Source organism: Tursiops truncatus, chromosome X, assembly GCF_011762595.2.
Source record: "Tursiops truncatus isolate mTurTru1 chromosome X, mTurTru1.mat.Y, whole genome shotgun sequence".
Classification (NCBI taxonomy): Eukaryota; Metazoa; Chordata; class Mammalia; order Artiodactyla; family Delphinidae; genus Tursiops; species Tursiops truncatus.
The window spans coordinates 38,540,179-38,552,637 of NC_047055.1; the positions used below are offsets into that span (position 1 = coordinate 38,540,179).

Here is a 12,459-nt window from a genome sequence, read left to right on the forward strand (position 1 = left end):
GCTATGAAGCTTCAGTTACAATGCTATTTTAGAAGACCAGGGGTCAGATGGTTAGGGGATAAGATAGAGTCCCTGGGGTCTGGTTTCTCATGCTCTTGCCTAAGTGGTGGGTGAGGGAAGTTAGAGTTCTCCCACTGAGGGTAGCATGGGCCAGGTTACGAGAGATAAGACTACTGGGATCTGGTGGCACATGAGGTTGTGTGGGCCAGGTTAGGGAATAAAGACATCCCAGGACCTGGTAGTGTAGCTCTTGTTACCAAGTCCAAGCTCGCTCTGCTCGCCGCACAACAGGCCAGTGAATCAGGAGACGAGGTGTTGAGACAAGGAATATGACTTTATTCGGAAAGCCGGCCGACTGAGAAGATGGTGGACTAGGGTGTCAAAAGAACCATCTTATCAGGGTTTGGATGCCAGTATCTTTTATAGAACAGAAGGGGGGAGGAGATGAGGAGGTAAAGTGAAAAGGCCATAGGTTTTGCAAATATCCTCTAGAATGGCCAGTCTCGGGCAAGGGATGTGTTAATTTCTTCTTTCTTGCAGCCATCCACAGGTGGACTGGGTCAGGATGCTTCCCTGAACAAAGGCACTTTGGTTTAACATTCAGGCAGAGAGGCAGGATTCCCCAGGCAGCCCATTGTGTATAGACAGTATCCTTTTAGTGAACAAAAGCAGTGGAAAGCAAAGGTTAAAGTAAAAGAAACAGATCCAACATGTAGTCAGATTTGGGTCTTCCCTGTTACCCTCTCACCTAAGTGGTGGGCCAAGGGAGAGGAATAGGGGTTCTCTCACTGCCCTACCTGTTCACAGGCTAGATGGGCTGGGCCATGGGAGAAGATAGATTCCCTAGGATTTGATAGCATATGCTACGTGTTGATAAATTTTTGGAAGGTTAAAAGAGGTAAGATTGAAGCCAGCCACCGGATTGGTGCCTTATTATTATAAGTTCATTTATTGAGGCCAATCTGTTATTATTACAATTTCATTTGTTGAGGCCAAGTGAAAGGCCACTTAAAACTGAAAGTAAGTGCAAAGCTGTGCTTACTGCTGCTGGCCTGTCTGCTGATCTCTCTTTCCCTGCTGCTTCAGCTGACCCTGGCCTCTGGCATGCCACCCCCATACTCCACCCGCTTCCAGCCAAGGAGATAAAAGGTCTAGCTGCTCCTGGCCGTTACCTTGTAACTCCTGAAATGCCTGTATTAAAACTCTTTGGTATGTTTCTGTAAAAAAATACCTAGTAAAGTTTGGGTGAAATTTACAGTAAAAAGGGAAAAAATAAAAGTGATTTTTTGGTGAGAGGCCTGCAAGCTGGTTCATTGAATGTACAGTTTTATAAATGCAGAATTGGAATTGATATGTATTATATGTTTGAATTGTGAATGTTCATTGAGTGTTAGAAAAAAATTCCTCTATGTCCAAAGTTTCCAAAGTAGAAATGATGTCCTGTTGGTTGACAAGTTAAAGGTATCAGTCTCAATGGCCTTGGCTTTCTTCCAGTAGGAGTGATTGATAGGTTCTAAAACAATTCAGGGCCTGCTTGCCAAGTAGTTTCTTGGAACAATGTAGGCAGCTTCACAATGCTGAATCCTTCTGTCAGTTAAAGAAAAAAAAACCTGCTGCCTCTTATTACAAAGTAAAACACTGTATTTCTGATAAAGCCACTATCGCATGTCAGACTTAAAATTCCTGCCAGAAGTTGACCCACTCGATTTACCACGTGCCACAAGGCTTGGCACCACCTAGTCCTTAAAGATTGACTATATCAGACCTTTTAACCCCCTTCTGGGGCTATCGGTGATGCCTTTCTGCTGTTAAGACTTTTTGGTGACAGCTTTATCAGTGACTCTGGCAACACCATTGTGGCCCTTGAAATTAATCTGTCTTGTTTTATTTGATGGACATTCCACACATTTAAGTGGTTGTAACTGATACTGTTAATCGTGTTATAAAAACTGATATTTTGAATATGTGCGATACTTCTCTTGCTTGTAAGGGATGTTCCCAGTAGAGAAATGCCATGATCTGAACATTGGTAGTGGGACGAGTACACAACCAGAACCCTACCCGGATCCCTCAGCCCAGCCACATGGTATTAGTAAATCAGTGTAGGATCCCAGGGAAAGGGGAACAGGTGGAAGGGAAGGTCTTTGTCTTGATTAAACAGCTAGTAAAGACAGGAGTGCTTAAGGAACCTATCCAACAGATTGCACAGACTGCCCTCCCACTTGGGCCAGTGAGCCCTAATGAGACTTTTGTACCACATGTGTTAGTGACTGACAATTATGTAAACTGGCACCTGTGGCAAAAAGATGTGGCTATTAGACAATGGCACCCCCTGGGGTTGTAGATATGGCACATATGTTAGAATATGGCTATATTGGATGTTTTTGGAGTCTTAAATAATTAACCTATTGTGAAGACCTAACTCAGAAAGAATCATGAAACTTTCTGTATTTATATTTCCTACTCTAATTCTATGTTCTCCATTTAATGAGGGTAAACAGCCTCACCTTCAGGACTATTACAGAGCGCCTAAGCAGAATCACTCCTCTAAGCATGCTTACTACGATCATTGGGATTTAGGCAGGCAGTTAGTGTTTTGGTTTTTAACCTGTAACTCTTTCAGTGCCTCTTAGGCTATAAACAAGGATGGTGATAATATCTGTGTTCTTCAATGGAGGAGGTGATGTAAAAAGAAAGTAAAAGATAAAATCTTCACAATAAACTCTAACGCGTGTGGTATGTATCTATTTGTACCAAAGCTGCAGGTTCAACTCTTCTCCATAATCACCCCTTACTGTATACGTTTGTGAGCAGTAAAGTGGCTGAAAAGACAAGAAGGGATAAGACGAAAATGGAGCAAAATGCTTGGTATATGGAGGAGTTATTTTTCCCACAATCTCTGAAGTTTGAAGAGAGAAAGCAGATTGCACATCAGTCATCATATGAAATCTAGAAATCAGCTTCATAAACCCATCTGCCATCATACCTATTTTTCCCTATACCATTAATGCTCCCTGCTCCCTTCTGGGACATTCACATGAAGGGAATAAAGGACAGTTTCTATGCCTTAGGGGCACTGAACTAGAGCTTTTAATAGAATATTAGAAAAAGAGATCTGATATCACAGATTTCTACCTTTTGCAGATAATGCTGTAGATCCAGATGTATCCGCCAGGACGGTCTTCATAGATGTTGAGGAGGTCAAGAATAAATCTTGTTTGACCTTTACTGACGATGGATGTGGGATGACACCTCATAAACTACACCGAATGCTCAGGTAAAGATGTCTTCATTCTTTTTCTCTTGTCTTGAGTTCATGAACTCTATTTAAGGCTTAATAATTTTCCTTTCCCTTTATTCATTCAACAAATATTTATTGAGCTGCTGTTATGTGCCAGGACACAGGTTATGAAATAATCACTCTTCTTGCCCTCACAGAACTTAGAGTCTAGCTGGCAATTCAGACAGTCAAGCAATAATCATAACAAAAAATGATAGAAAAGTATAGGATGCAATGAGATAACTCATCAGGGGAGCCCAGTCTGATCCAGGAGGTCAGGCAAAGCCTCTTAGATTAAGTGATATTTAAGCTGAGATCTAAGGGGTGAGTAGTAGAATTCAATGAGGTAAAGAAGCAGGGGGGCAAGGGATGAGAGTCCCCGCAAAAAGAACAGCATGGGTAAAAACCTGGAGGTCTTCACTGGTCTAAGACCTTTGCAAACTTATATTAACTTAAATTCACTCTTAGTTCAGGAGTATTGGCGTTGGAACAATTTATGGATTGAACCATGAACATGCCTGGGTATAATCAAGCCCCACGAAAGATAAATAGAGGACATCATACACATAATCTTTGAAAGTTTTGCAGTAGAATTACAAGGTTAGGAAATTCTCTTTTCTAACTGCTGAAGCTGGTGATAACAGATTTCTCTTGCCACTGTCAGTTCATTTAATTACTTTAAAAGGTTTGTAGTTAAGAATGTAAGTTTGTACTTTATCATCTTCACATATCACTCAGTAAAAGATGAGTGTTTCCTCAACTCCTTCCTTCTCTCTTCCTTTTTTTAGCAGATGAGGTTGATTACTCTCCATGAGGCTTCCTGAACTAGCGTGTGAAGCATGAGTACCAGTGGAGGGGTTCTGTGGAGGAGGGAAAGGGCTCTGAACTATAAAAACGGAAAAAATTCATTTGGTTGTAGTTCTCTTTGAAGGTATTCTAATTCTATAACCCTGTTTGTAGGGAAATCCCTTTGATCCACCAAAGAAAAGAAGTGAAATTTGGACATAACCAATTATAAATTTGGTTATGTTTTACCACTCAGCAATCTGTGTACCTTACGTCTCAGATCCTTATAATTAGAAGAATATCTGAGGAAAGCTTCTAGAAGTGAGATAAGAATGCGGCCAGTATGTTGATGAAGGTATGGAGTTGGCCCTATTTTTAAACTTACAGCCTCACTTTTATCTCCTAAAATTAATATTTTATATAAAGAAAAAGAGGATTTTAGATGGGATGGAACCAAAATATTTATGTGTCTAATTCTGTATATACTAGTTTTTTTTTCTAAAATCACTTATCCTCTTATTGGTTCCTTCCCCCCACACCTTATCCCGGTGACATGGGTGTCAAATACTGGGCCCGACAAATCTTACTACCTTCTATTTTGTCTGTAGAACTACATCTGTGAGATTTGGTGCTTACAATTACAAGGCAAGAGGAAGGAGGAGGATGGTTTCAAAATAATGGCAGCAACTTTTGTTCCAGATTCTTTCAACAAATTTTTACTGAGCACTTTTGTGAGAGTCACTGGAGATAAAGTGGTGAACCAGACAGACATGATCCTTATTGCCAAGGGGCTGGCAGTTTAATGAGAAAGATATAAAATAATTGACTAGTAATACAACTACATAGGTTATTCCACTAGTGGTAAGTGCTATGAAGGAAGAGTATAGTTTCTATGAGGGTATATAGCCGAGGGATCTAATCTAGTCTGTGGAATCATAAAAGGCTACCATGCAGCTCGGTGCTTTGTGACCACCTAGAGGGGTGGGATAGGGAGGGTGGGAGGGAGACGTAAGAAGGGGGAGATATGGGGATATAGGTATATGTATAGCTGATCCACTTCTTTATAAAGCAGAAACTAACACACCACTGTAAAGCAATTATACTCCAATAAAGATGTTTAAAAAAAAAAAAGGCTATCATGAAGAAATGACATTTGAGTTCAGATACGAAGGATGTTTTGGTCCCAAAAATCAGGCAGGAACTACAGCAGCCATAGGGTTTTTTGGCATTATCATGCCAAATATGTTTCCCACTAATTTAAGCTGGGCCGTTGTTCCTCATATTTGAAAATTAATTTCAGAGAATTTTTAAAAATTTTGTTGAAGTATAGTTGATTTATAATGTGTTAATTTCTGCTGTACAGCAAAGTGACTCAGTTATACATATATATATATATATATATATATATATATATATATATTCTTTTTCATATTCTTTTCCATGATGGTTTATCACAGGGTATTGATATAGTTCCCTGTGCTATACAGTAGGACCTTGTTGTCCATCCATTCTATATATAATAGTTTGCATCTGCTAATCCCAAACTCCCAATACTTCCCTACCCCTCACCCCCTTGGCAGCCACAAGTCTGATCAATTTTAGAGAATTTTTAAAATGAGTCCTGGATTATGTATAATTATATGTGTTGGATTTTATTTCTGATCATATCTTAAAATAAACTTGAATCTGTTAGAAGGTCCCATTTATTTAAAAGAGATTATTTAGTCCAATTCTAACTTCCAGCCAGGGATTCCACTTACCACAATTTGTTTTAAAATAGTTGAACTTTAGAGGTAACTTTGAAAATTATTATTAAGTATATTAATTTTTCTGTTTGTGGTTTGGAGGCATATTATTTTTGTATTTGGAAAAAAATAATAGGTAACTATGCAAAATTATTAAGCCTACAGAAATTCTATTTGACCTGTAACATTTGTTATAATCTTATTCACATTTTCCAACTTTTTATGCTACTCTTATATTTTCAGGCTAATAAAATAGTTATGTAACTGAAACAACAGTTTCTCCCATAAATGCAGAATCCCATGAAAATCAAGTTAAAAAGAAAAAGCCTATCATTAAATTTCTGTAAGGTCCATAATTAATTCTCTTTAGCTTAGGGGGATAGGGTGTGAACCAACGAGTCTATATATTCAGCTGCCATTTTCAGCAAGTTGGAAAAGGTCAAGGATTAAAAGCAGCCACAGATCCATGGATTGAAGGTATTTGCTACCTCTGATCAGAAGTGCATTTCCTAGTAGCTCTGTTCTTCTAAAACAACAGCCAGAGAATAACAGTGTGCTTAGCATTCTTTCATTATTTTATACGACATATTACATCACCAGTATATTTAGGGAGCAGCAGTACCTGCCCTTGTATGTCCATGAATTTGCTAAGGTTTTTTTTTCATGGATCAGAGTCCCAATTTAAATTTACCCCTCTAGATTCTAGAATCGTGACATTTTAAGGAACTTGGGAGCAAGCTGCTATTTTCCTGGATTCCACTCAAGGAGCCCCCTTGGTGTGTAAACACCGTTATCTATTACACGAGAGGATAGAATAGGACTTACTTAATGAAGAGAAACCACCTGTCTAACCAAACTATATAAGATACGTTCCTACCATTCTGTTATTTATTGTGAAGGCTTTTATATTAGATAGTTATTTGATTGGTATCTGGCATCTATTCTGCGATTTTCAGTTAAATAGAATACCTAATATGGGAATGCAAGTGGAATAAAAGAACACACGGGAAGAGTTAAGGGTAACATAACAACACCAACATACTGAGCTTCCAGCTCCTCTCATCTCATTATTCTCATCCTTTTCCATTTCTGGTTCTGGCCCTGCCCCACTACTTATCTTCTCAACCTTATATAGTCATTTAGTCTCCCCAAACCATAACACAATGAAAGTTTATAGTTACAAAGGAAAAAAGAGACGCTAGATGGCAGAACAGGCCAGAAAGGTAAGGAAATTAAGGGAGTAATATAGTCTCCCTATTCTCACCACTTCTCCTTGAGCACCTAATTGAAGCTTTGGTGGCATTAGAGTAGGTTTAAGTCCAAATAACCTTATAGATCCATTTCACATGGTAGGTAACATTACTGTTTATGAAGAGCCCTGAGTTTTAGATATGACATTAGATCTCAAGTAGAGGTAGAGGATAGCACATGACAATTCTCAGAATGACTTCTAGAGTTAGTTTAAAATTAAAGTTTGAATACTACTTTATAAGTTGTAATATATTGTACATACAGTGTATCATTTAACCCTCCTAACGACCCTATCGTTTTTAGGTAATTCTTCCACAGGAGGAAAAGGAATGCCTGAATCTTACCAACTTCTTTAAGTTTACTTCCTGGAATGCTAAGACCCATAGACTGCAGAAGCCCAATGCTCTTTTGGTATTTTCAAAGGAACTACTCTCCTAGAAATTACCTTTTTATGTGGTAGGATTTATTTGTTGGATACACAAAGCTCCTATAAAGTGTCTGCTCTAGAGGGACACAATGATGTTATCGTTTAACACTTTGAAATAGAAAATTAAAAGGTGGTCCCCCTTCCTCAGGAAGTGAACACAAACCCTGGCCTCCAGGAAGTTGAAATCAGGCACCTCAACCCAATTAAAAGAATAAGAGCCAAGGCCAAGCTGCTCAGCCATGGCAGGTAGAACATCTATTTTATTGATGTTGGAGAAGCATCTAATCTGTAATATACGAAATCTTTCCTTAGACTGTAAACCATGCGGGCAAGAACCATGTCTCTTTTACTAACAGTTGTGTCTCCAGTGCTTAGCATGATGCACAGCACATAGTAGGTACTCAGTAAATATTTATTGAATGAATGGTAGTGTACAACATTGTAAACTTAGTCCATCTAGAGAGAACTAATCCTTAAAAAATTAGTTTCATTTGTAATGAGAGAAGATACATGAAGATAATAATCATTTTCTAGATGTCATATCTTTAATTTTTTTTTGGTTCGGTCATTTTGTTGTGTGTTTGAATGGAAAATATAAGAAAGGGAAAGGATCTGGCTCCCAGATTAAGCTGATCATAAGGGGCTACAGAGATTGTTGAGGTGGCTCCGTGAAAGGCCCTTAATAAAACAAGGGAGACTTTATACTGCAGCTGTTTGCTGATATTCACAGGCAGAACTACCTATTTTTATCCCTTGGCCACATTCCAATGAACTGTCCCAGCAGATGGAGCAGAGGGTAAGAACTGGAAGTGTTATCCTTTGAGTGAATAGTTGAAATTGTCAAGATATATAACCTCTGACTTTCAGATTTCTAGAGAGTGATATGACCAGGTTAGGGATGCCTAGCCTAGTACCTCTAACTAGTGCTAGTGCCAGTTATCTGGTACTCTTGTTACCCTCTCTAGGGTGTACTCTGAGATAACCACCCTTTTCATCTTCCCCTAACTTTACTATTAGCAATCACAGCTATTTTATCTAGACAAGAAAGGCAGCTGCCCCATGGCCTTCTCCAGCTCTCTCTGTGAATGAAAAGAGGCCGCCTTTACGTTTTATAAAGTGTGACTCTAATGTAGCGGAAGCGTTTATGTACACACAGACCACACAGGAAAATCGGTCCCATTACCCTGTAGTTATTTCCTATGTTTTTAACTTAATAATTTTGCCCAGAAATACCGAAAGGAAGAAAAAAGGAAGGACTTTTCATAAGTGTTCTTCATTTGAAAGCCAGACATTCTGCCTACCTATCTTAGGATGCTTTTTACCTTTCTGATTTCTTTTTTCTTGTATAATTACAGCTTTGGCTTTACAGACAAAGTAATAAAGAAGAGCCAGTGTCCCATCGGGGTCTTTGGTAATGGTTTCAAGTCAGGCTCCATGCGACTAGGAAAGGACGCTCTCGTCTTCACCAAGAATGGGGGTACTCTCACTGTTGGACTCCTATCACAGACCTATCTGGAATGTGTCCAGGCCCAAGCAGTTATTGTACCAATTGTTCCATTCAACCAGCAAAACAATATCCTTTCTGGAAATGGAAAATGTTAGTTAAAAATTAGTCCTATCTGACTATTCTGATAGAAACCTCTTTCTACAGGTCGAATCCAGCTATCAAAAGTTTTCATATTTAAAGAGGTATTCAGGTGTCTTAAATTTAACTGGAATTTCACCCTATTAAATATTTTTTAAATAAATGGATCATTGACAGAATCTTAGAATTATATTGCAGTTTTCACTGTTAGGCGATTTGATCTATATACTATCTCCCCACTCCCACCACTCCTGTGGTAAAGTTCCCTAGGGCCTTCTCTTTTCTTTCCCCCTAAGGGTAGTTACATTTGCGTCACTCTCCTAGAAACATACTATTTATCAGCTTATCTGACAGCTGAATAGCTCACTTTTCTATACCTGGACAAGCTATTATTTCTGTTAGACACCAGGTGTCTTTACGCAGGCAGTATAGCAATAAAGTTTGAACTCATTGCTTCCAAAGAGTTGAAAAATTCAGCCTTTGAACTATTTCTTAAGTATAGGACTGTCTTAATTTATATTATATCTTTGAAGCTATATTCTGCAGGCGTAACTGATTTTGGTTTTTGTCTCTACAACCTTTCTGCATTTCCCCCCTTTCCTTTCTTCTGTAGCAGTAACACCCATGCTTTATATCTATATGTCTATATTTTGTCTAAACTGGCAACCCAAAAGGCAAATCTTCCTGACTGATAGCATCCTCTTAAGATATTAATTTTTCTTTGACTATACTTGGTTTTACAAAAAATGATTATTACTGAGGATTCCTTGCCCAGCCTAGAAGCCATCTTGAACTATTCAATTTTCAACAGTGAAAATGACCTGCTGTCCCAGTTTGATGCCATCCCAGGCAAAAAAGGCACTCGTGTTCTCATTTGGAACATCCGCAGGTATAGTATTCCAAGAGTGATAGATTCTAATAAGCAAAAGCAGTATGATGAAGCATATTTTAATAAATCGCTCTAGAGAAACAGAGTAGATAAATTTTGATACATGTTTGTATATCATTGCAAACCTATCCTTAACTTTCTTAGAACCACAGCTCTGTTTGAGACAGTGCTTCTTATTGGTAAAACGTGGAGCTTGATAAGGTGGAGACCTACATACATATCCTGAAGCTATTACCATCAAGACAGTTCAACATTATTCTAAAATCTTCAGAATCCATTATAAATATCTATTTTATATTCACGGACACTGTTTTGAGATAGGTCGATGGTAGTTATTTTACCTATTTGCAGTGAAAATGAAGTAAGAGAAGGAGAAATTAGGGTAACAAAGCACAACACAATCTTTAAATAATAAGGACCTCTGTATAAATAATAAGGACCTCTGTATTACTGTTTTCAGAGTAGCTGGATTAGAAGTGGAAAAATCTTCAAAGCAGATACATTTGAACTATAATGAAGCTGGCTTCAGGTTATGTATTTAGAGCTAATAAAATAACCTAGAAATACTTTGGGGTATGTCATTTGTTTAACTTTGCCATGTTAAATGGAACACAGTGTCCACTGAAACCTAAAAATCTTTAATATAAAATAGAGGTGTTACTCTTATGTTTAATAGAACAGAGGAGCAGATATATTCATTCTTCTTTTTTCTCCATAGGTCAAATATTTTGCCTCATTTCTTAGTTGGGTAAAACTTAGATAAAAACCATGCTGGTTTATATAGAAAGTACTTTCCATTAAAAAGAAAAAAAGTAAGGTAATTTACATCTTCCTGTGTCCTACTGCGAAAACCTCAAGTAATATAATTTATATTATAAAGGATCATTTTCATGAGCCATTTCCAGTGATTTAAATACAATAAGCAGACTTTTTCTTTGCATATTGTTTCTCAGTTATATGGTACTAGGTGTTATATAAATAAAGGATTCTGTGGTCCAAGAACTTTGGAAAAAGCTGGCTTAAACAAAGCTTACCATGTTGCTTTATTGCAGGACTTCTCCGAGGCTTTAATATGCTAATATTATTTCAAAATACATTGAAAACGTTTAAGAGAGCAATGTAGAATGCAATGTTTCCCAATTTCAGAAAAAATGTTTCTCCAGGCCTCCTTTCCTTGGATGGTGAATGGTGAGCACCAGAGAGGACAGGGAATCTCCTCAGAGTACATGCGTTAGAGTGGGGTGGGGTAGCAAGAGTCAGGATTATCCTGCAAAATACAGGATATACTATTATAGTGACATGAGCTTTAGACAGGATACGTATCATAGTGGCTCTGGTTCAGCCCTGAAAAAGGAGCTACATTTTCAACACAGCAGCTCTGAGCTTCTGGAACCTCCAGTACGTGGGAGGTATCCCTAGAGCTTGAGGTGGCTCTGGGAGCCAGGAATTGTTTCTCAATTTTATTTGATTATACAGGCTTTATTTATCTCTTTATTTCTTATTTAAGAGTATCTTGGGGGACTGCTGTCCCACAGAACAAATTTGGGGGACCATTGTTCTGATATGTATTTTTTCTCTGTAACCTATCATTTGTTTTGCATTTTTTCCAGTAACAAAGATAGGTCTTGCCTTTTTTCCCTGGCAGTTTTTAGTGATGTAGCCCAGGGTCTTGGAATGGACCATATTTAGGTGACCCAAAGGGATTATGAGAAGAAGAAATGGTCCTAAGGAAAACAATATGAGTACTATTATATTTAAATGATAATTCTAGAAGACTAACAAGTATATGCTGTTCCTGTCGCAACCTTTTTTTGTCCTTCTAAGAAATAGAATTAGATCTGGGGAAATCTTAGTAGTCCTTATACTATTGCTAAAGTTAGAAAGAGTAGGTTTTGATTCATCTGTCTATTCATTTGGGGGAAATGATGTTGAATGACCTACCGAACAATACCCAGAAAGTTGAGATCTGTTTTCAGATCCTGCCTTGAGGATAGCTGGCATCCATTTGATTTATCGGATCACAGACATTCCCACCTTCCTTTTTTTTCTTTCCTTCTGTGCTTTGTATCACATCTCTATGAAACTTAGTAGATTTTTTTAGGCTGGAAAGGCCCTTAAATATTGTGTGATCTTCAAAGCAAGTAATGTGTAGTTCCTTTGAATTGGTAGTCAGGGAAAGAAATAGGTATCTGAGTTTTGGCTCATGTTGTTTCTTTTCTCTTGGGTTCCTAGTGCTTTTTTGTCCTTTGGAGCCAGTTTTTGTTAGATTGGTACTTGTCTCTTTTACCCAGAAATAAAGATGGAAAGTCTGAGTTGGACTTTGATACAGATCGGTATGATATCCTGGTATCAGACTTTGGCACAGAAGAAAAAGAGACTGGTGGCATTACCTCTGAGCTGCCAGAAACAGAGTATTCTTTACGGGTGAGTAAGAGTGGTTTTTCTTCAACAATGAGAGGTAAGATATCCTGTAACATGAAAATATTATAATACAAG

At 38.1% G+C, this 12,459-nt stretch overlaps 1 protein-coding gene across 3 annotated transcripts in view; it reads left to right on the plus strand.

Annotated features, from left to right (window-relative positions):
- MORC4 (MORC family CW-type zinc finger 4) overlaps positions 1-12,459 on the plus strand; it is a 50,718-nt gene that overhangs the window by 3,382 nt on the left and 34,877 nt on the right. For 2 of the 3 annotated variants that reach the window (XM_019949553.3, XM_019949554.3), the window contains exons 3-6: positions 3,145-3,277; positions 8,845-9,062; positions 9,816-9,963; positions 12,255-12,387. In XM_019949553.3, coding sequence (XP_019805112.2) covers positions 3,145-3,277; positions 8,845-9,062; positions 9,816-9,963; positions 12,255-12,387 — 632 coding nt within the window. The remainder of the gene's footprint in view (positions 1-3,144; positions 3,278-8,844; positions 9,063-9,815; positions 9,964-12,254; positions 12,388-12,459) is intronic. The other variant, XM_073799426.1, reaches the window with a different exon arrangement.